The 22,793-nt window shown below is 35.2% G+C and overlaps 3 protein-coding genes and 1 non-coding gene across 9 annotated transcripts; all 4 read right to left on the bottom strand.

Annotated features, from left to right (window-relative positions):
- Nucleotides 1–432: 432 nt before the first annotated feature.
- Nucleotides 433–4,502, bottom strand: LOC109009812 (constitutive photomorphogenesis protein 10). Of its 2 annotated transcripts, none has more exons than XM_018990435.2 (4): nt 4,145–4,502; nt 2,102–2,175; nt 1,002–1,149; nt 433–753 (listed from the first exon to the last, which is right to left on the bottom strand). In XM_018990435.2, exons 1-4 carry the CDS (start codon nt 4,359–4,361, stop codon nt 656–658), a joined length of 537 nt encoding a protein of 178 aa, XP_018845980.1. In that variant the 5' UTR covers nt 4,362–4,502; the 3' UTR covers nt 433–655. The 2 variants fall into 2 exon arrangements, with proteins under 2 accessions (XP_018845980.1, XP_018845979.1); XM_018990434.2 differs by having other exon boundaries at nt 433–756.
- A 56-nt stretch (nt 4,503–4,558) lies between these two features.
- TRNAM-CAU lies at nt 4,559–4,630 on the bottom strand. Its single transcript has one exon. It is a non-coding gene; the product is annotated as a tRNA-Met (tRNA).
- Nucleotides 4,631–5,570: 940 nt separating this feature from the next.
- LOC109009810 (glucan endo-1,3-beta-glucosidase 4-like) lies at nt 5,571–11,727 on the bottom strand. 4 transcript variants are annotated; one of them, XM_018990430.2, is made up of 6 exons: nt 11,571–11,727; nt 11,169–11,254; nt 9,302–9,435; nt 6,863–8,110; nt 6,120–6,147; nt 5,571–6,033 (listed from the first exon to the last, which is right to left on the bottom strand). In XM_018990430.2, the coding sequence occupies exons 3-6, from the start codon at nt 9,366–9,368 to the stop codon at nt 5,886–5,888; spliced, it is 1,491 nt and encodes a 496-aa protein (XP_018845975.1). In that variant the 5' UTR covers nt 9,369–9,435; nt 11,169–11,254; nt 11,571–11,727; the 3' UTR covers nt 5,571–5,885. The 4 variants fall into 4 exon arrangements, with proteins under 4 accessions (XP_018845975.1, XP_018845972.1, XP_018845973.1 ...); XM_018990427.2 differs by having other exon boundaries at nt 9,302–9,458; XM_018990428.2 differs by lacking the exon at nt 11,571–11,727 and adding an exon at nt 11,421–11,564 and having other exon boundaries at nt 9,302–9,458.
- Nucleotides 11,728–14,497: 2,770 nt separating this feature from the next.
- On the bottom strand, nt 14,498–19,874 carry LOC109009811 (serine/arginine-rich SC35-like splicing factor SCL30A). 2 transcript variants are annotated; one of them, XM_018990431.2, is made up of 6 exons: nt 19,716–19,874; nt 18,587–18,748; nt 17,801–17,878; nt 16,748–16,912; nt 15,221–15,367; nt 14,498–14,886 (listed from the first exon to the last, which is right to left on the bottom strand). In XM_018990431.2, exons 2-6 carry the CDS (start codon nt 18,727–18,729, stop codon nt 14,706–14,708), a joined length of 714 nt encoding a protein of 237 aa, XP_018845976.1. In that variant the 5' UTR covers nt 18,730–18,748; nt 19,716–19,874; the 3' UTR covers nt 14,498–14,705. The 2 variants fall into 2 exon arrangements, with proteins under 2 accessions (XP_018845976.1, XP_018845977.1); XM_018990432.2 differs by having other exon boundaries at nt 18,587–18,778.
- Between the last annotated feature and the right edge of the window lie 2,919 nt (nt 19,875–22,793).

Raw genomic sequence — 22,793 nt, forward strand, 5'->3', positions numbered from 1 at the left:
ATCATTGTAAAAGAACTTCACAAACATGAAACGCCAGTCTTTCTCTCTCTTTCATTTTCAAGATTTTCTTTTTGTTGGATCAAAATCAGAAGCTGACATATAATTCCTGCATTATGTACTTCATGAAACTTGAAAAAGGTGTTTCTCCTTGTACCGTACCGAATCAGGCGTTACATGCATTTACTTTATACGAATCAAATATCACTGTGCCTGCTACTCGCTAGTGCATAATTCTCTTCGAAACGGAAATAATAATAAATATGCCCACTTCTCCATTCTGACATGACTTTGGGCCGCGCGACCCTATCTTCAACAGTGTCGGTGGCTATCCGCACTGCAAAACGACACTCACCAGCCAACTATGAACTAAGCACTATATTATATATATATATATATATTATTATTATATCTACATTACATAGCCCCTGAATCTTGAAAGGATTTCTCATAGTCCGTGTTGCATGCCATTATATCTCTTTCAGCCATTATCATATATTCCGGGATGGTCAGAACCTTAGACTAATTAGCAGGATGCTGTGTAAACTTTGCAAGTAATCTTTCCCACTACTTTACACGGACGTTATACCAATCCATGAATTAAGATGTTCAAGGAATATCTGCAATTGAAACGGCACTTGCATCAGATTCACAAGAGTCACTTGGCAAATCTCCTTGTCCACTCTGCAGCTAATTCATCATGTTTGGCTCTATCTGCCAAGTACAATCGGGCAATGCCAGGGATTATCGGATTATCTGCTGCAATAACAACATAAATACATTCAGTACAAGAAAGCCCCATACATTCAAGAGTTACATTGCGAAAACTCAGTTCTCAGTTGAGATATCAAGGTGTCTGCATTCCACAATTTGATAAGTGAAAAGGCCAGCTTCGTGTGTTTAGCACGTGTTTTTGGGTCACATACAAACACATATTATGAAATTTTATTATGTTTAAACCATTATTGAAAGACAAATAGCCAAGAGAAATCATGAAAACTTACATGGGTCAGGATTTGTGAAAATCGCTCTGATTGCAAGAAGCACCTTGGTGATTGTTAGAGCTGGACTCCAACTATCCTTTAAAATGTCTAAACTCAAAACACCAGCAGTATCAACATTGCAGTGGAAGATTCGTGTTTTGAAAACTACCTGCAAACCTAATGTTAATAACTGAAAGAACATAGGACTAAACAATCGACTTTTTGTTGGTAAAGTTAATAAATAATGACACTAAAGCATAAGAAGCAGACACATTTAGAATTCCTACAAACAGGGACACATTTGCATTTAATTACAATTTTATTTTTCAAAACTTTAATATTGATTTATTGTCATAAATCTATGGATTGTTTAAGTGAAAACCTTAGATCTCTCTAGATCACAAGCCTGGCTTCAAACAGTAACCTCAAACGCCTGTTCTATGCCATCATGGTATAATAAATTAGAATCTCATAGGGTATATTTGGTACTTAATGTACTGGATAGCAATAGCATTCACCATATGCAACAACAGTATGTGCTTTTACAACTGTCAAGCATCTATAGAGCTTCACTGTACATCATGATGTTAATGTCCTCCCAGGCTAACGAGTTTTAGCTCAATTGGGACCTCCTACCCTTGAAAGGAAAAGGTGGAGATGAGGTTATGGGTTCAAAACCTACTGAACCAATAAAAAAAATCTCCCAAATACTTGCCTACCCACGATTGGTTTTATTTTGCATCAAAATAAACATTAGCTAGAGACTTGTGGAATGATTTATTTGGTAGAATTGGGTTGGTTTAGATTGTGCCTAAAATGATAGTAGACCTCTTTGTAAACTGGATAGGGTTAAATGGCTGCCCACAAATCGGCAGTGTGAAAGATGGCTCTCACCTGTCTTGTGCGGTGTAGGGAAAGGAATGATTAAATTTTGAGGGCCATGAACAGACCCTGAAAGACCTTAAAAACTTTCTTCAATATTCCATTTCTTTGGGCTGCTGCTTTAGATTTTTTTTTATAAGAAAATATTTTTAGTGGTGATATTGCAACAAAATATGCATTCTGATGTTCCAGATGAAATACCACTTGAAATCATTTCAATTCAATTCAAATCAACATACCTTCGGAGGTTTGAATGGATAATCACTTGGAAATGTTATGTCTAGGAAGTATATACCGCCTTCATATGGTGTTCCTAAGAAGGTGGGCAAGAAAAATTTGATCAAAATAGTCATGTCAACCATGCCAATGGCACACAAGTGTATTTCCTTACAATCCGGGCATCTAGCATTAGAAAAATAAGCCAAGATAGCTGAAATCTGAAATATCAATCATATCCATTTGTTTATTACAGTGATCAGCCAAGAACCCAGGGATGGAATGAAACCCTCAACTCAAAAAAACTCACAATGGGTCTCGTATTCACATCTACAGCTGCAATCGAGTTGAGTCAAGCTAAATATTGTATCTTCAAACTCTATTTGTTTGATTTTTATTCAAACACGAGCTGACCTCAAGCTTATCACCGAGCTACATTTTATGTTCAAAATAAATTCAATTATTTTTTAAAAGAGTTCAAACTTGTTCACGAATAACTTGATTAATTTGTCACTTTCTTAGATAACATAAATTCCATTACCATAATCTTATATCTTTTCATAAATTCATTAATTAGTTACTTAAATAGATTAAAATTCTACTATTTAGTCAGTTATGTAAACTATATATGCTTGCTTCTAAAAGTTAATTGACAGATCTAAAATTTGAAATAAACCATATATGAAGTTTTATCACAAAATGGGTTATTTATATTATATCTTATGATTTTATCTACAGATTTCAATAAACCAATTTTAATTTATATGCATAGCTTTAAATAGTTATATATATGCCCACACATATCTATATCAAGACTTGTATTCATAAGGCTCTAAATGACATAGCACTAAGAACATGATTCTCCCTTATTTTCTAAAATATTTAAGATGTTCTCATTGCAAAGTGAACTTTTTTTTTTAATAAAAACAATGCATACATAGTGATACCAGTTTATATGAGTTTATACGAGTCAAACCAAGTCTATATGATTTTGGCCAGTTTGATAAAACCAGCATAAAATCACAAGTCGGTCTCTTCAGCAGTTTTGTCCTCAACCAAACAGGTCCTTCATCCTACTGACTTAAGAAAATACTTTTTTTAATAAGTACTCGATACAAATACTAACAGTTGAAAGATAGCCAAACACAAAAGATTGAGCAAGGCCATCAGCTAATTATCTACAAGGACAAGATCACAACGTGAGAGAGGGAGAGAGCTACTAAAAGATTGACACTGCCATTAATTGTTGAATAAAATAGCTTCAACAAGAAACTTAGAGAATGAGATCCCTACTAAAGAAATCAACCATGAACACGAGAATATAATCACCAATACAATACTCAAACTTTTGAAAACTGAAGCTTAAAACAAGGGAATGATTTTAAGCTCATGCTCAAAACAAAAGTAAACACAGATCATTAGAATTCCGGCGGTGAAACCAGAAATATATCACCAGATCCACTAAAAACCATCAACACCAAGCTTCATTTGAGAAAAGAAGTTAAGCTAACACACCAAGCAAAGTAAAGCCAAATCATAAAATTAAGTTAGGAAGCCAAATTGAGAAGGTAGCTCAAAGCTAACACCCAAAGACAAAGCACAGCCAAATTAAGCTCAAAGATCAGAACTTCGCCATCCGCCCGTCAATCCGAGTCCTCAAACTTCAAGCTTAAATAAAGAAAATGAAGCGAGTAAATTCGAGTTCCTACTCGAACAAAGCACCCCCCTGCCCCCAACAATCATATTGAGTGAGCTTGAAAACCAGGACTTCATCACGAACCCATTTCTCCGAATTATCAAATGGCAAGATAGTAATTCAAGCCAATGTACGCCCACAGTCACATTACTCAGAGCTTGAAAACCAAAACTCCATAGCAAACACTTCGCTCAGAAACCACAAGGAGGAAAAAAGAATAAAATCAAGCTTAAAGTAAGAACTCAGTGGAAAAGATAAAACCCAATAATTATCACACAAAAGAAAACAGAGACAAAAAAAAGAAAAAAAAAAAACTAGTTGAAGTTGTAGTAGAAGAGTGAGTGAATGAAAGGGGACAAGGAGGAGGGACCTTGGGGACCGAGGATGGTGGCGACCCAATGGTAGAGATTGTCACCCTTGGGACCAGCGGAGCAGTCGGGAGGTGGGTCCAAGTTGAGCTCTGCCATTTCTCTCTGGATCCTCTTCCCAGAGGCGGAGACTGCCCACGATGTTGTCGTTGAAGAAACAGATGGGGATGATGAGGCCGATGGCGCAGATTTCCCTCCTCTTCCTCCTGATATCATCATGATGCTCTCGCTCTTGCGCTATGCACGCACCGTAACTTTGTAAACTCACCCAGAGAGACGAAGAGAGGTGAGAGGAGAAGCAGAATGCAAGAGCAATTTGTGCAAAAACGCATCGTATCCGTAGGTCCAAGGAAAAAGTTGCAAAAGACTAGGGAGAAAGGAAGCCACCAGTTTACTCTTTAAATGGAAATAAAAATTATCAGAGACAGGTTTCGATCCTGTGACCTGTGGGTTATGGGCCCACCACGCTTCCGCTGCGCCACTCTGATTTGTTGCTCATAACATCAACATATCTAAATCAAGTTTTTGAGGCCCCATTTGCTAGGTTTAGATAGTAAGTTGAAAATTGTTTGTTTTAGATTAAAGTTTAAAATATTATTTTTTAATATTATTATTATTTTGTGATTTGAAAAAGTTATAATTATAAGATGAGAATTTTGTCTCATCACACTAGTCAAACTTATATAATTTTAAACTGAGTCTAACATCTAAACACTCGACTCTCAAATTATTAAACTCATCTCAACTCAAAATTTCTTTACACATGGGATCCATAATTTTTTTCAACTCAACACCTCTTTATAAGCAAGACCCACAACCTTTTTCAACTTTCCATAAATATATCTAAACTCATCTTAACATCCAAACACATAAATACATCTTAGGTGAATCCCACAAAACTCTCTCAACCATCTCAACTCATTACTATTCATAAAAAACTCAACTCAGCTCAACATCCAAATAGAGTATGATGGTCTACATTGTTTATTAGTACTCCTTTATTGTTTAGTGATTTATTGTTAAATTTATTTCACAAGTTATTATATTTTTAAGCCAATAAAATATGTCATCCATATACTTACATGAAAAATTTTGATTTCGTAAAATTCAGATTTTAAAATTTCTCTTTCAAAAAAAATCATGTCATGCAACTATTTTGTTAAGTATATTATAAATAAAATTTCCAATCATTTATGACAGGAAGAGTGCATGTATCCATCCGTAAAGACTACCTAATAATTACTCAAAATAATAGATAAACATTTTTGACAACTTATTATAATCTAAGGACGTGTCTACTCTATCTGCACCGCCCAATGCTTTTCTTCTAGTTCTGGATGACCATGCACAATATAAAGATCTGCAACATCGGAAGCAAATGTTTGCATGAGTCTATAACCAAATATATCCAGAGACAAAGGACTAATATGAAAGGATATTTGTACGCTGAATTGTTCATTGTTAAAGAACAAAATCAAAGGTACAATTACATCGTCCCAAAAATCCTAGTGACCTACTACTACCTAAAAAGAATACATTACAATGAATGAACCCAAAAGACATCCCGCCTGATAAGAAGCAGAGGTGGACGGACCATAAAAGCAAAACAAGAAACAACCAAAATTGATGAACAGCCATGATGAAAATGATATGCGAAGATTTCCATCATTACTTGAAATTACAATCACAGCAGTAATGCTTTAACGCTCAAGATGGAAGACAACTTGAAGGATCTTCTACAAGTCAATGTAACGCTAGAGCAACAAATATGGCAGATATCATGTGCTGAAGCTTGGAATTGTGCCTCATTGAATTCGAGCTCCCGTCAAATAGGTTTGCAGGGCCAAGTGCAACAGGAGGTGAAAATCCCCCACTTGTGCTTGAATTAGAACTGTTTCAGAATATTACATGTTTAGAGCCAATAACCTTAAATAATAATTTAGGTTTCTTCTGGAATAAATATATTCAGATTCTCACCTTCCTGCAAACTGACATGATCCATTACCTGCAGGATGGTATCCATCAACAAAGAATCACGAAAACATATTTATGTTAGAGACGGGAAGATGGAAGGGACACAGCTTATTATATGATCGGATTGTAGAAGAATTGACGTTGGATATAAAAATGCAAGGCTGACATATAAGAAGGAATCAATAGCAACGATCATCATGGCCTTCTCTTTTATTTTTTATGATCTTTTGTGGTGGGCAAGCACATGGGAAGGGGGTGATAGAAGATGAAGGCAACCGTTCAAGCCTCCAAGGAGACTAGCAACTAACAAGTATCCAAATTTGAATATAGGCACTCCTATCAGTAGAGGTAACCTTCAGGCTAACGGGAATCAATAAAATATTAAAATCTTTAGATCATAAAGTGGTATACCGTGAGGGATTCAACTCAACAAACCAACAGTGTGGAAATGATTTCTCTACTTTATGTTTTCTCTACAATATTGACTCAATTGTAAGAGAATAGAAAATCCTTTATAGTACCTACGCCAAATGAATTCACAATAAATATCTTCAAATATTGAAAGAAACTGTTTCTCCTGGAAGAAACAGATTGCTGAAAGAAAATGTCAGTCACATACCCGCTTCTAGAAAACTGGTCCAAAAGAAAACAAGAAACCAAAAGGAAAAGATATGTAAACAAAAAATAAATCCAAATACATGTTATGAGCTCAAGAGATAATAAGGAAAACAGTTACACGAACTTACTGGGATCATTAGTGCTGGTTACAGCTGTACCACTAAAGTCACACGTTCCACCAACACTTCGCATCTTTTGATAATAATCATTATAAGCATAAGAAGCATGATTTTCAAGATTATCAGGGTAATAGCATGGCTTCCCGGGTTGAATGGCAGTGCAGTTAGCCTGGCCTGGTCCACAAGCCCAGTTTAGGCCACTTTGCAACTTATCAGAATCTGCACCAGGTTTTGCCACACAGAAAACCACAGAAGAATTCTCTGTAATCCGATCAGAAGCACTCAAACTCAATGGATAAGCAGTCGAACCATTAGCAAAAAGAATACCCCAATTTTCCTCTGACACTGGCCCAGGCCTCTTATCTTCGTTGAATAATTCATAAATGTGAGCATTAATGGGAATACTTGGCTGACTAGGTGGACCTGAATTATTTAGAACTCGTTTGACTAGATTCTTAATAAAAGTTTCAGCATTTTCCACAGTGGCATCTGGTTCATCTGCTCCACCAAACCACGGCCAGCCAGTCTCTGTTACAACAATAGGGATTCCAGAAAAATTAAAAGCTTCTATAGAATAATATGTAGCATCCACCATAGCATCAAGCATGCTGGTATAGTGGAAAAGAGTGTTTGGGTCAACAATCTGCTTGACTGAGGGAAGTGGTCGGAAAAGAGCATAATCGATTGGGAAAATGCCATCTCCTTTCGTGTATCCATAGTAGGGATAGGCATTTAACATGTAATAGGAATTAGTATTTTTTATAAACTGGAGGAGTTGGTAAATAGTAGAGTTCCATGAAGAATTGAAGGTGGCAGTGGAGGGAGGGAAAGGTCTAGGAATTATATCCATGGACTGTGGAGTTGAAACTTTGACCTGAAAATTGAGGTTTGCAGCGACTAGTGCTTTATGAAGGTAATTCATGGCGGAAACTAAAACTGGAGCTGCATTAGGGATTGAGGAGAGGACCTCACTGCCGACGGCAATTGCCGTAATATTGGTTGAAGGCAAATAAGCTGCAACATTTTTATTAATCCAGGTTGCTGCTGCTGATGCAGATTCACCGATCCCTAAAACTTCCTCATTTATGACACCAACCATTACCTCAATCCCACTGTTAGATAGGGCTTTCAGCATGTGAGAATCAGCATTATAAAGGCGTACATGAGTAATCTGATGGGCCTTGAGAATCGCAACAACATCTGAAGCTGGTGGCAAATTGGAAACACCAGTGCCAATGTTTATCCCCACAAATGCACCTACCAATTCACAGTTACGATTCAGTGACAACCAACAACCTATGAGAAAGAATAATATGATTGAATATAAACTCCCCCCCAAGATCCAAATGACCCCAACACCCAACAGCTTCTGCATCTGGCAGTGCCCAAACTTTCCATTAGGTTGCAGAACATATTTAAGATATAGTTTAACATCTGGTATTTTTTCTTTATTGACAGGTAGATATTATTTTACATCAGGAAATTTGGCTAGATTAGTTTCCTAATTAAAAAATACATAATTCATGCTAACTCCCATGACAACCTAAGACTGAAATGCCCCAAGGAAAGCTTAAGCCACATCTGAGCTCATACTCCAAAAAAACTATCCAAAGGCACAATAGGAGCCCCAGTGGAATCATTATAAAGAACAATAACTTCTCCCTCCCAAATAACGTGGGATCCTATAAACCACTAATACTCATCATTCGGTATGGGATAGCACAATCTCCAACCCTTATTTTCCCAACGTTGTCATCGGGTCATTCCAATATAAGTGGCACGGCTCAAATTCCACACTTCTGGTTATCTTTGATACCATTTGTAAAGCCCTAAGGAAGGCCCAAGCCACATCAAAGTCCATACTCCAAAAAGACTAGTTAGTGGTACAATTAGAGCCCCATTGGAATGATTATAAAGGACAATAACTTCTCCCTCCTAAGCAATGTGGAATCTTATACACCACCTATACTCATCAGTCAATATGGAGTATTACAAAAACCATACGTTCTGAGGCATTACTCAGTATAGAGTATCACAAAGACCATTGTCAAATAAACATTGTTTTGTTTCCACAATCATAGAAAACAATTCTAACTTATGAACATGCAAAAGAAGTACTTTATAGCCTAAGTATTACAATGGTAATTTGCACAATCTACTTCCAGTGTACCGGGGCTATGCCTATTCTTTGATAAATAAAATACCTTATTACTTATAAAAAAAAAATGGTAATTTGCACAATCAAAGAGCAAGCACATAGACACAAAATTGGCAATGATAAATCAGTTTAATCCTCATGAAAACCATTCTCACTGTTGATATCCGTAGTTCCTACCAGAAAGGCAATTGTCAATTCTAAACCAGATTTTGCTCATAGTTTAATTAACATATTTGACCTTGAGCATGAAAAGAAGTGTGGCAATGGAGATCAGAACTGTGTACAATTACCTAATGAACGACTGAAAATGCCAACAACGAGCAAAACCAGAATTCCAAGCCATTTTCCAAGCTTCATCCGATCCGATAAAATGTCAAGCCTAGATGTACACTTATGAGCTTTTCACTCTGTAATGAACCTGAAACTGCCAGATTCAGCAAGCACGTGCTGAATGCAATCATGTCATAATAGCCAGAAAACTTCAGAAAAAAAACCAATGCCATAACTTAAGGATAATATAGGGGATTAAAAAAAAATTGCAGAAACTTTCAGTGTGGACTTAAAGTAAAAACCACAAATTTTATTGTAATGACCTGCAGAATATATAAATAGTAATGGCAGATAATTTACTTATCCAAAAAAAATAGGAATGACAGATAATGTATTAAATTTAAATATACAAAAATTAAAATTATAACCTCCAAAAGGCTTAAAACTGAATTATCCACAAAATTATTTCAGTTAGAGCAATGTTTGAAGCCAGTTTCAGCATTATTTGAGTTACAGTAATTACCAACATCTTAACTTTTTATAAACTCCTAATCCCCAATAAGTGATATCAAAGTTGATGGGGCGAGCATTCAATGTGACTGTACAGGTTGGTAGCTCCCACAATGAGCAATGGTGACTTTCGTGTTAGTTATACCCATGGTTGACTATAGACTATGGTTTTGAGTGAAGAAAATGTGCTTATGGTACAAGATAACTTCTACATTAGCTTGACTCAAAGATTGAGTAAATGTGCTACAATGGTGAGTATCAGACTTTTTTTTGTGAATAAAAGGATAACAAAGGCTAGGGGTTCAGGGGGAATTGCAACACGGACAGGTGTATACATGGTTTGGGATATTGGCGATGGGAATGTTTCCTACAATGTCAAGGAAGCAGCCCAGCTTGCAAGATTGTGAAAGAGTAGTTGGCACTTCCGTGGACCTTTGGACTGTCAATGTGGAGAAATCTTCTAAGCTGCCGATGATATCCTTAATCAGGGGACCTATTCTCCAGTCGGTTGTCAGGTGGCTATGTTGGATAGCAGTGACCACCCTAATGAGTCGCTCTCTAGAATGATATCATCCTGCTTTTGAGCTTAAGCCTCCTTGACCGCTAGTAGAGCGGCTTTGGCTTCTCCTACGGAAGGTCCATCTGGATCATATTTGGTGGTCCATGCATAGAGGGGAGTGCCTTCAGAGGGTTCATCAGACATGTTCAAGGGGGATTCCAGCCATGTAATTTAATTTGGTAGAAGACACGTGAAGGAGGGGGGGGAAGGGGTTGTTGGAATGATCACGTAAGAGTGGTGTGGTTAGTTTAGCGATCGAGCCATAATTCAAGTAGTGATGACAAGAGTAAGTGATCGATATATTACAAATTAACCCAAGACGGAGAAAAGTAAACACTTCCCAAAGGTCTTAACATTCAACTCTCACAAACCTTAAAAACACAACACTAAACTACAATTGCATAAGCCAATTCGAGGACATTATTCGGAGACTCAATTAGTGGCCAGATATAATTACAAATATCAAGGCAGAAAAGTTGTACATCCTTTGAAGAAGATATTCCTGCTCATAGCCGAAACCAGAAGAATAATCTTTTCCTTTAAAAAAAAATAGTAATAGAACTCAAATCCTTATGTGCATATCAGCCATTCAAGATTTAGCGAAGTTTTAAAAGGGACAATTAGAAAATAAAAATAAAAGTCCTAAACTCAGGAAACCCGGGGGTCAAACTGCCACCGTCCAGTCAAAAAAGAAAATCAGATTGAAAAGCGCCGAGATGCCAGCAAAAACCCAAAGAGCATCGATTATCAAAGTACCCAGAAAGGAAAAGGAAAAACTGAACCCAGATGTAGAAATCGAGAGTGAATAGAGAGAGTACCTGATCCAAATGACCCAGCTGAACGGGCAGAGATAGTGAGATATCTACACTCCAAGCCACTTCCAAAGAACTGACAAAACAAAACCCTACAGCAAACCCGGCACGGTTACTTACATACTCGAGACACGAAACTGACCGCCCAGAACAAGGAATCTAAGAAAACACCTAGAAAGAATTTCAAAGCCCCACAATAAAAAGACCTATTCCTTAAATGTGGAACTACAAAACAGCAGAACAACAAACTATACGAACCATTTTCTGGAAACAAAAGTCCTTACTAACAATACCCCGTCAGACCAAATCTATTATAAACGAATATAGAACCAGTACACGTCCAACACTACTAGTAAGATGTTCAGAGCTGACCCAATATAAGAAATAAGGTTACGGAGATGAAGAAACCTGTAATGGCAGCTTCTCTCTTAGTCTGAGGAACGGAGTAACACAGTCAACAGACATACAGACAACAACACACTACTTTTTGTCTGTTGGACTGTTCTCCCTTTTCTTTAACGAGTTAAAACCTATTGATTATTGAATTTGATTCTAAAAGATGGGGATTATCACTCATTTACACGATTACTTATATTTTAATGCACATTAATAGACAGTATTAAGATTATATGTAAGACTATGCAAGAGAACAAAATAGTGATTTTCCCTCCAAACGTAAACTCTGTGGGCTTGAAAGAAAGGGAGAAGGAGCTGAAAAGTCTGGTGGCAGAACGGTTTTAAATTAAATTAATTGGCTGGTGATCATGAAAAGATATATAAAAAGTCATGCTTCATAATTCTTTCAATTATGAGTAGTTGCTTTTGAATTTATGAGCTATCACTCCACGCATGATACGAGTTATATTAATATATATATATATATAGAGCAATGCTAGGTACAGTCTCCAAATGGGGACTGCAATGTAAGCCTAGGCTATTTTAACTTTAAAATTTTTTAAAATTACAAAATTATCCCTCCTAAAATGATATTTTCTCTCATTTAATAATGTGTCTGCACATACAGTCTCCACTTGAGGACTGCAAATAGAATTTCTCATATATATATTAGAATTTTTTTTTTTTTTTTTACTATATCGGGAACCTCTCCAAGCAGGACTTTCAAACCTGTTCCTGCACAATAAGGCTCAATTCCGTACGAATATAATCTCAAATGATTATTTACACTCGTGAGATATTTAAGATTTGATTTTGAGGAGTGATAGTTTAATACTAAAGTATTCACCACTTAGACCAATCCCTTAGGGTTTATATTAAATATTTTTCAAATATTTTTTAGGCAGAATAGCTCTTTTTATAATAAGATTTACTATGCATCAGCTATTATTCATTCTCACATCTTATACTTATAGTTTTTTTTATAGAGTGAACGTATTTTTCATAGAGTATGAGGATGTTTTTTATAAGGTATGAAATGTAGAGTGATAAATAGTAATTTATGAGAAGAATTTTTCTTTTATAATTATTATTATTTTATTTGAAGATGCCCCAAAAGACAACGGGCCCACAACATTCGAAGACAGTGACTGCTCCACAAGAACTTTGGTTTTGTTTTGTTTTCAAATTCCCAAATGGTCTTTTTTCTCAGTTGGAGAGCTGTGAGTGTTGATGTTCGTTAAAGTTAGGGCCTAAATGCTATAGTAGATATGAGGGTTGTGATAATAACTAATATGGTATGGGGAGCTAAATCTGATATTGGTTGTATACTAAAGGAAACTGGACTTGGAAAATGATTCCAAAAAGCTTTATTTGTTGGACTTTGTGTATATATATATATATATATATATATATTTTCTTGTATACTTGAATTGAAGGAGTACTGTGCTTTTACACCGTTCAAGCGAACTTTTAAGTAAGATTATGATTAGAATGTATGGGATTTATAGAAGAATGTAAGCGCAGATTATAAAGGGCAATGGAATTTTAGTCACAAAGAGGTTACACAAATTGACATGATTTTATATGATCTATTAAATTTATTTTATCATAAAAATAATTTTATAATCTGACGAATCATGTGAAGATATATTAGTTTATAAAATTATTTATATATAATCTATTTATATATAAAATATTTTTCGATAAATTAATACTCAAATCACTTGAAATTCCCACTACCTACTAACCTTTTTTTCATGTGAAAGGTTTTGTGCAGAAATACTTTTTTCTTTTTGCTGCATAAAGGAGTACACATCTAACATCAACCCAGAAAAGTGACAGACTGAGCCTCACAAAGCTTCAAAATTCAACACAAATGGGTCCCAAATGATTGAACAAACGAAACCAAGTCTAAACATATAAATATGAAAATAGTTAACTTATAACTCTTCTGCAACTATTTTACAACTCTATATAAAATAGAGAAAGTGTATTTTTAATAAAATAGTACGATTATAAAATAAATTATAAGAGAGTAGTAGGATTATAGATAAACCACACAAATTGCTTTTAAGGTGTAAAAGCATATATACTAATAAGAAATTGAACGTTAGCTGATTAGTTGTAAAGGGTAAAATGCTGTGGACGTAACACCAAACGTCAAAAAGCGCTTCTCTCTTTATAGACTGTATTTGGTTGGACTACAACATCATCATTGGAAACTTAATGGGATGTTTGGACGAGGATAACTAAAAGTGAATAAAATCTCGATATTGATGTATTTCGTTAATGGGATTGATTAAAACAATTATTTTTATATATTTTATTAATATGATTGATCAAAATAATTATTTTATATTAAAAAAATAATACAAATAATCACATTAATAAAATTCGTAAAAAAATATGTAAAAACAACTGTATGTAAAATTATATATATTAGTTTAATTTAAAATCCTTCTTGAACTTTTTCTTAAGGGAAATCTTGGTTTTCTTTATAATTATAGGAATCCACAATCCAATGCTACTATTTGACTTCTTTTACTTATTTTTTCTAATTTGTTGGATATTGTTATTATTGTACAAGAAAAGCTAGTTATTTTTTAGTGCTACCATTTATTTCTCTGTTTCATTGCAACCATCTATCTTCATTCCACAAATATATAGATTCCTAATCATTTAACTACATTATTGAAAATTCAAATTTTGATTCACCAAGCCAAACACCCCCCCATTAGACTTCTGAAAAATTACCCCTTTTTTTTTCAATGAAATCAGACCCTAGTAAATGCTCAAGGGGCAAGGGGAAAGGTAAAAAATTCTTAACTGCCTCGCTCACAATATCAGCAACGAAACCGTGGTTAATCCGTGGCACTCCGCACTCGCTTTGAATGCCTTCCATTCTTTTGGAGTATCTAAAATAGACTTGGCACAGTATATTAAGCAACCATAGTCTATCCGCATCAAACAGGTTTTAGAACACGACACATTCAACCATATTCTATCATCACAGATAAGCTATCAGTTTCAAGAAAATAAATCGTCAACGAAAGGGTACCAGAATCTGAGTCAAATTCATGGAACAGAACCAAATTACAAACAAGATCCAACAAAATGCTATCATAACAGTAGACTGTTCAGAGTAGCTCACTGACTAGGAGACCTATCTCCATTTGGTTGCCTCGAGTATTCTTCACGGTTAGGGCTTCGGCTCGGAGTACGGCTCGGACCTCTAGCTGGACTTCGACTGCGGCTCCTTGAGCCATTGTAGGGCGAACGTGAATATGACTTCTCTTGACCGTACCTTCTGTCTCGGGGTGAAACAGATCTGCCTCAAAATAAGATACCGCATTGCCACAGTGGAAAATGTATGAATACAAAGTGGAAAGGAACAACAATAACTTAATAAGGCATCAAATTGCAAGGGGGGAAGAAGATAAAGATATCTATAGTTCAGCAGTCATCTAATCACTCGCCCTAAAGACACATTGCAAACATAAATCAATATTCAGTTAACACCTCACAGATACATTCCTCAATTTCAAGAGCAACCAACTACAATTATCTTACGAAACAAGTCAGGTTTACCCCTAAACTTTGAAACAATGCATTGCACATTGTTAGATAAATAAAATTAAACAGAGATTTGCTTAATTCCATACCTTGAATAATGCCTTTGTTTGGGAGGAGGGGAATAATCACGGTTTTGGGATGGAGATCTTGCATGACGTGGAGGCGGAGACTGAGAGTACCTGGGTGAGCGAGAATAACGTGGGGGTGATCGTCTTCGATCATGATTTCGACTCCGACTGTATTTAGAAGGTCAAGTCAGAAATCACAAATGCAACTTAGAAAATATTTTTTTAATAAGTGAAATTTAGAAAAAAAAAATTATAAATTGTTCAGTAGTAAGATACTCGGAGTACTAGAATTTCATAAAACTCCATTACACCTGCTATGATTTATGATGGTGCTAAGTACGATATGGTAACACCCACCGATTATGTACTCCACACTCTGGGCATCAATTCACAGAGACAGTAAGAATATGTGGCTTGACAACTCCACAGCCACATTAGTTTTCTAGATTAGTAATGATATCCAAGCATTTCCTACATTGTTATTTTCAATTAAAAAAAAAATCAGAAAGATAAATTGATTATGGGGCCCTATGAGGGACAATTTCATCACTCCATGATCTCACTAGTATCAGCCTCATGCTAATTCCTGCTCTATTCGTTAGGTGAAATTTTTTCTCTTTTTTAAAATTGTCTGGCCAATGGCTATTTCTAGTGGGAAATTTTTAGGGGAAGAAGCACCACCTAAATGGGTCCACTTTAAACATTTAGTTGCAAAGTGTTAAAAAATTAAAACATTATAATGAATGGTAAACAAAAAAATTTTAAAAAATGAAAATAAAAAGACAAAAACAAAGAAACTCTAATCGTTTATAAAAGCAGATACCAAATCGGAGGAATTCACTCCCTGGTATTATAGAGATTGCATATTCCATAGGGATTGTTAAATTTCTTGTCAACTTTCAGACAAATCATCCAATGCCAAATCCCAGTCATCACTCTACGTGCTAAGCTTGAGAAAAACTTCAGAATCTGACTGCAGCAGATTTACTCTAAACACAAATTCTACACATTACTTAAGCACAAATCCATATATACAGGGCAGTAATCCGCGGGATGTGCACTTTCCAATCCAATATCTATACTCCATTTCCATGCATGCATCTGGCATTTTAAACTTGAAAGGTGAAATGACTAAAATCATTTCACTTACTAGACAGCAATGAAATTTTCTGATAAGACTGACTATGGATTTTGTGTATCCTCATTTCCAAAATTATGGAAATTGCATCAAATTTCTTCCTTTGAACATGATGATCAAGATCCCCCCCCCCCCAAAAAAAAAAAAAACAAACTACACCATCCGCAGGTCCCTTCGATGATCCAATACTCTCGTAATTACAGTCATTCAAGAAGAGAGAAGTCTGTACAACATTCTAACAAAACCTTTATAATAAGACAATCTTTCGAGTTCTGTGTGAAAGCATAATTCAACTTTCTAAAAAAGTATTGAGCTAAGTCTAAAAAGATTAATGGTCATGTCACCAACAAAAAAAACTAAAAAATTTCTATTTACAGCTGAACAAATCCCAATCAGAAAGGGAATCTTACCTCCCTCTATCCCTTGCCCTCATATCAGATGGCTTCTTTCTGTTCTCCTCAGCAAAGACAACAGTCAGCTCACGGCCAAAAAGAACCTGGCCATCCATTTGATATTTTGCCTCAGCAGCATCAGCAGGATCTACATATTGCACAAAACCAAAACCACGGGGTTCCCTGGAAAAATACATGTGTACAAAACAAAGGGAAAGAGAACAGTGTCAAAACATGGGTTATGCTGAAAGGCATAACTTTGAGTCATACTTTGCATGCCATAGATCTTACGGATGAAATTGTCCAAGATAATCCTCAGTAATATGGAAGGTCATGATAAAAAGCAAGCACTTGGCTGCTGACCTTGTAGTATCAGTTTTAAGATTGACTTCAAATTCTCCAAGACTTGGAACATCTTCAACATGTATTCAAAACCAACTTCCTTCCAATCTTCACTATCATTAACATCATCTTCAAAAGAACTCTAACTACTTGATTGTTGTCTTCAAAACTTTAGTTTCACTGTTAAATCTCAAGAACTTCAATTAACACACCCAACTGGAGATAAGAAAAGAGTAGATTATGAAGAAAAACGCCCACAACAAAAAACAGTTCAAAAGAAGGAACTTAGCAGGACGGGCCACATTTTGCAAAATGAGAGCTTTGAATATAGTTAGCATGTCCCAAACCTTTAACAAGATATATAAGGAGGAGGATTTTGAGAAATTATCATTTTCTATATCTACAAGTTTCTTCAGCCAAGATTCAGAATGAAACACATAAATAACAACACTACGAGAATTAAAGATGGAGACAGATAGAGAGAGGTTTTCAATAGAAGTTCTAGAGAATAAATAGCCGAGAAGTCGAATGATTCTAGTAACAAATTTTTCAAAATAATAAGATTAAGCAAAATGCTAATCTTATTACCAACGAAGATTAATAAGATTAAAGACAACATCATACCTTGCCATTGTCTTCATCAAGCAAGGAAAATAATCCTTATGTACTTACAAAGATCTTAACTTACATATAGAAATCGACTCTTACAAATATCTCACATATGCTCACCCAGAATAATAATCCTTCGGCAAGTAAATGTCCTTGAGATGACCAAACTGCCCAAACGGTCTACGAAGATCCTCTGGCCTGCATAAAAGCATGTATTGAAAGTGAGCATAATTCCAGCATATATAAAATTTTGTGGATATGACTCAAACAAAATTATTTTGATCATAGACAGTTGCAGAAATGCCAATCAGTCACAATTTCACAACCACATTTTATCCTGGGATAATATAATAAAGACAAACTTCAACTACTGTCCCATTTCATAAAGAGAATATCTAATGTAGAACCTCCAACATTCTAAAAAGTGTATTGGCAAGACATCATAGAAACTCAATCTTCTAAAAAAACTATAACAGCTTTAATCTTCTAAAAAACCTATGCTTATCATAAACCATAAATCATTACGCAAGGAATAGGCTTTACATGGTTCAAGCCACACAATGCAGCATCTAACCATGCAATGATGAAAGTGATATAAACAAAAATAATAAGCACATGATCTTGTTTCTTTACAAGTGATAATGACTTACTAGAATTTTATATTTATATGCCATTTTCATTTCCCACAAGCTTACTATCATTCTAGGTTCATATTTCATACAAAAAATACAAAGCCATCAAATTCCCTAGAAAATAAACAGTGCAGAAACATCAACATGGTCATCTTAAGCTTAAAAAAATTAATCAACATACTTCTCTTAAACTATCCCATGATAGTTAGTTAATAATGTGGATAATAGTTCTTTATTAGCAATAAGGTAGGAATAATGGTTAATGAGAACAAACCTACAATCGTGGCGAAGGTTACGAACAAGAAGGCTAGTAGGACCATCCCTACCACGGCCACCATAACGACCCCTAGGGCTAGGGCTCCGTCCTCTCCTGCCATGACCCCTTGGTGGTGATGGGGTATAACTCCTCCCCCTCATTTATAGAAAACAGTAGGACCTGTCAACAATTTCTAGAGATTCAAGGAAACTGCAAAATGGCAAAGCTTTAGCCCAAAGAAGTAAAAACATTTACTCCAACGTACATGCAACAAACTTAAGCTATTAAATCAAATGGCTACTTGAGCCCAAAGCTTAGTATAAAAGTATAAAAAAATATCTAATTCTAGAAGAGAACTCATAAAATGACTAACAGATACCACACAAAGTACATGAAAATAAGAAGCACATTTTACTGAAATAATGTACATCACAAATTAATATTTTGAGTTTTTTTTTTTTCAAAAGGCTGGAAAACCCATTACAACCCCTAAACTGCCTCCCCTAGAAACCACAAAAAAAAGGACCAACAAGAAACTAATTTCTGCAATGCCTTGACCCCAACAAATTTTTACTACAGTAGATCGTCCTCTTTTAACCACCCAAAAAGCAACTAATCGTTGTTCTTAACAAACCCATCACATATACAAATCATTAAAGAAATTTACATCATAATTTACTTTAAAATGTCTTCAAAGGAAAAAATAAGGAGCCCTTCAAATATATAAAAGAAACCAGCATAAAAGATGTCTAAACAACAAAGGGAGCATTCTAATGCAAAATCGATATTATATGAACAAATGTTTTCTGAAATCACTGTACATATAATTTATAATTCAAAAAGAACCAAAAGTTTGTATTAAGAAAACAGAAAATTACTTCTTTTACCCTAAATTTAGCAGAGAACACATGCATTGTGTGTCGAATATAATAAAACTCCAATTAATTTAACTAGCACAGTAAACCCTACAATATAATGCGAGAATTTTAACATAAACGAAATGATAAATCAAACTAGTAGAAGCCATAATCGAGAGAACAAGTACGTGAATGGAGCTCGAGATTATAAAAATTGAGAGAGAACAAATTAGGGCACAACAGAGATCCCTAAGCCCTAACTATCGAGAGAGAGAGAGAGAGAGAGAGACCTAAAAAGATGGAATCCGCGAGGTCTATGTATGGCCGAAAAGGCTTTCGGCTCTTGCCAGAGTATTGGGTTCGGAATTCGGATATGATTTTTTGAAATTGGACGAGACGGCTGCGCTCGAGAGCGTATATGCCAAGGGCTATGCTATTATCTCGAGTGGCGATGGTCTAGGGTTTCTTCATATAACGCGTGCCCAACGCTCAGTACTCTTTTTTTTTTTTTTTTTTGTCTCTCTCTAATAAGAATAAATATTTACAACCTCCCAACACTTCACACTTCATATTTTTTTTAATTTTTTTTTCTTTTATCAAATATTTATTATATGAATAATAAATAAAAAATTTAAAATAGTTTAAAAAGAATAAATTCAAAAAAAAAATAAAAAAAATATTAAAAAATTTAAAATTTTAAAATAATATGAAGTGTGGTATAGGTTGTATAGCAAAACTCCTCTAATAAAGCTTGCATTATATAAAATATAGTAAACAAACAACGAAACAAGTCTAAAATGATGCTTCCCGCTATCAATCAACAAAAAATTAAAAGCAATAATATCTAATAGAATGCTATCAAGTATGAAGTTGGTAGCGGCTCATTGCGCCACCAAGTACGCAAATCCATTTTGAGATCGATTAATTTTTTTAAAGTACCAGCCTTTGTGAATTTCCAGAGTATTTAAGATATCACCAATAATGTTGGTGATCTTCCAATCTGTAGACTCTCCCTCAATTGAAGAAATAACCAGTTGATCATCTCCTTCTAAAGAGATAGACGGGTAATTCAGATGAGACACCATTTTGGTGGCCAGTTTAGCAACAAATGCTTCTGCGATGACTGGGGTTGTAGAGGGGTTTTCTTCAGTTCATATCTCTATGATATCCCCTTATGAATTTCTGCTTATCGCTGAAGCTGTTGAGGAAGAGGCTCTTACCGCAACATCAAAAGAAATGCTGGTTTGATTCAAGGAGGGGATTTGCCATTTTTGCTCAACTTTGAACATCATCTTACCAGTCCAAGCATCAAGATTTTCCTGGTATGCCAAATTCAGTAGGTTTGAGACTTTTTGTAGAAAGAGTTCAGTTTGATTATGAACTATATCATTTCGTGGTCGCCAAATAAAATCTAAGATTAATGCTGCAAAAATCTGGAAATGATGTTAACCAGTCCTTCATGGAGCTTATGTCCAAAGTTGAGAGGTTTAGAGGCAAGCTGCTTTGACTCCATAATATTCTTGTGATTGGGCATTTGATGAATAAATATACAAGAGATTCTTCTTGTTCATCGCATTATGGGCATTGGAGAGAAGGGATATTGGGGATAAAGCTTATGAGTCACTCTTTTGTTGCAAGCATATCACACGCTATTTTTTAGAGTAGAAGCTTGTGGCGATCATGGATCTTAAGCTACCAAATTTTATCCATTGGAAAGTTAGGAGCCAGTGTTTGGAGAGTGTTCCCAATCTCGGCGGCAAGGTGATATGTTGTTTTAACTGGAAAACTTCCCATTTTGATTTTTTGTCCAAATCAAGCTATTCAATCTTTGAGTGGAGGTTGGCAAAGGGATCTTTAATATTTCTTTGATGTAGTTTCGCTGGAAAAGAGTTTGCATTTTCTGGATATCCCTAGAGTTTGTGACACAGTTGATCAGATCTGAGACTTTGAGAGACAATGGAAACTCAGTAATATGGAATAGTGGTAGGGGCTTGAAGGTTTCCAGAGCTAGTATCCAAGGATCTAACCATAACTGACAGGCCATTTGAAATTTGATAGCACATACATTTTTCTAGCAGTGATTTTGTCTTGAGAATGCCTTTCCAAAGGCTTGAGTCTGTTACTTTCGCCACAACTTGCTCAAAAGTTCCCCTGACTCAAGTATCTCTTGGTTATAAGATTTTTCCATATACTAGAGTTAGGTTGATTCATTTCCCATCTCGTTTTCGCAAGTAAGGCCGCATTCATATTTTTCATAAGTCTCAATCCTAAACCACCTTTTTTTTTCGACTGACAGATGGTTTTCTAGGATTTCAGGTATAGTTTATGCTTTTGATCCTTTTTTATTCCCTACCAAAAATTTTTGAAACGGGTATTGACGGATTTACAAACCGACTTTGAAATTATGTGCGTTGTCATTTGGTACGATGGAATGGTACTGGCAACTATTCTAATGAGCATAGTTCTTAAAGCTTGTGATAGCACATTTGTTTTCCACTCTTCAAGTTTGTTGTTAATTTTCTCTATCATTTCTTTGTAGTTTTCTTTTTTGGATATGCCAAAAGAAGTCGGAATTCCCAGAGATTTCATTCTAGCCGAAGTTTCCTTCTATGGTAAGTGACTCACTAAAAAATGAGCAGCATAAAGGCTATCCCAAGTGCAGGAGGGTGTCACATAATAATTAGAAATAAATTCCTAAATAATCTCTTTAGGGAAAATTACTTAAAATTAAACTTGTTTAAAATTGTGAAAATATTCACAAAAAGAAAATAAAAGTGGTGGTATGTGCAATGAATGAAAGAGTGCAACGGGAATGAAAAGGGCATTAGTCATGGACTAGATTCATATTTTTGAATTTTTGAGTGTCGAAATGAAATGTAAAAGACTAACAAATTGAAATTAACAATTAAGGAATCAATTAAGCTAAACAATCTTAATTAAAATTGGAATATGAGCTGAAAATTGAAAAGTCCCAAAATTAAAATTCAAGGGTTCATCCTTACATTTAAATCATAAATTCTCAAAATTAATCCATAATAATTGTAATGTATATTTAATGGAAGCTTAAAGAAGCGAGAATAATAAATAATACAAAGTAAATAAACAGCAAATAAAATGCCCAAAGGTCTAAGTCAAATATCTCAAAAATACATCATAAACTTTAAACAAAAATTAAATAAGTAGTAGAAAGTGAAAAGAGCAAACCAAATGGATGGAGATGGAGGTGGTAGCAATGGAGGAGGCTAGAGAAGCTGCAGTTTGGACCCCTCGAGGTTCTTCACGCCACAGCACTGTGTGCGTCCAAAACCAAAAAAAAAAAAGAATTCAAACTCCCTCTTTTACGTCTCTCCCCACAAAAGTGAAAGAAA

This window comes from Juglans regia, chromosome 5 (assembly GCF_001411555.2).
Source record: "Juglans regia cultivar Chandler chromosome 5, Walnut 2.0, whole genome shotgun sequence".
Classification (NCBI taxonomy): domain Eukaryota; kingdom Viridiplantae; phylum Streptophyta; class Magnoliopsida; order Fagales; family Juglandaceae; genus Juglans; species Juglans regia.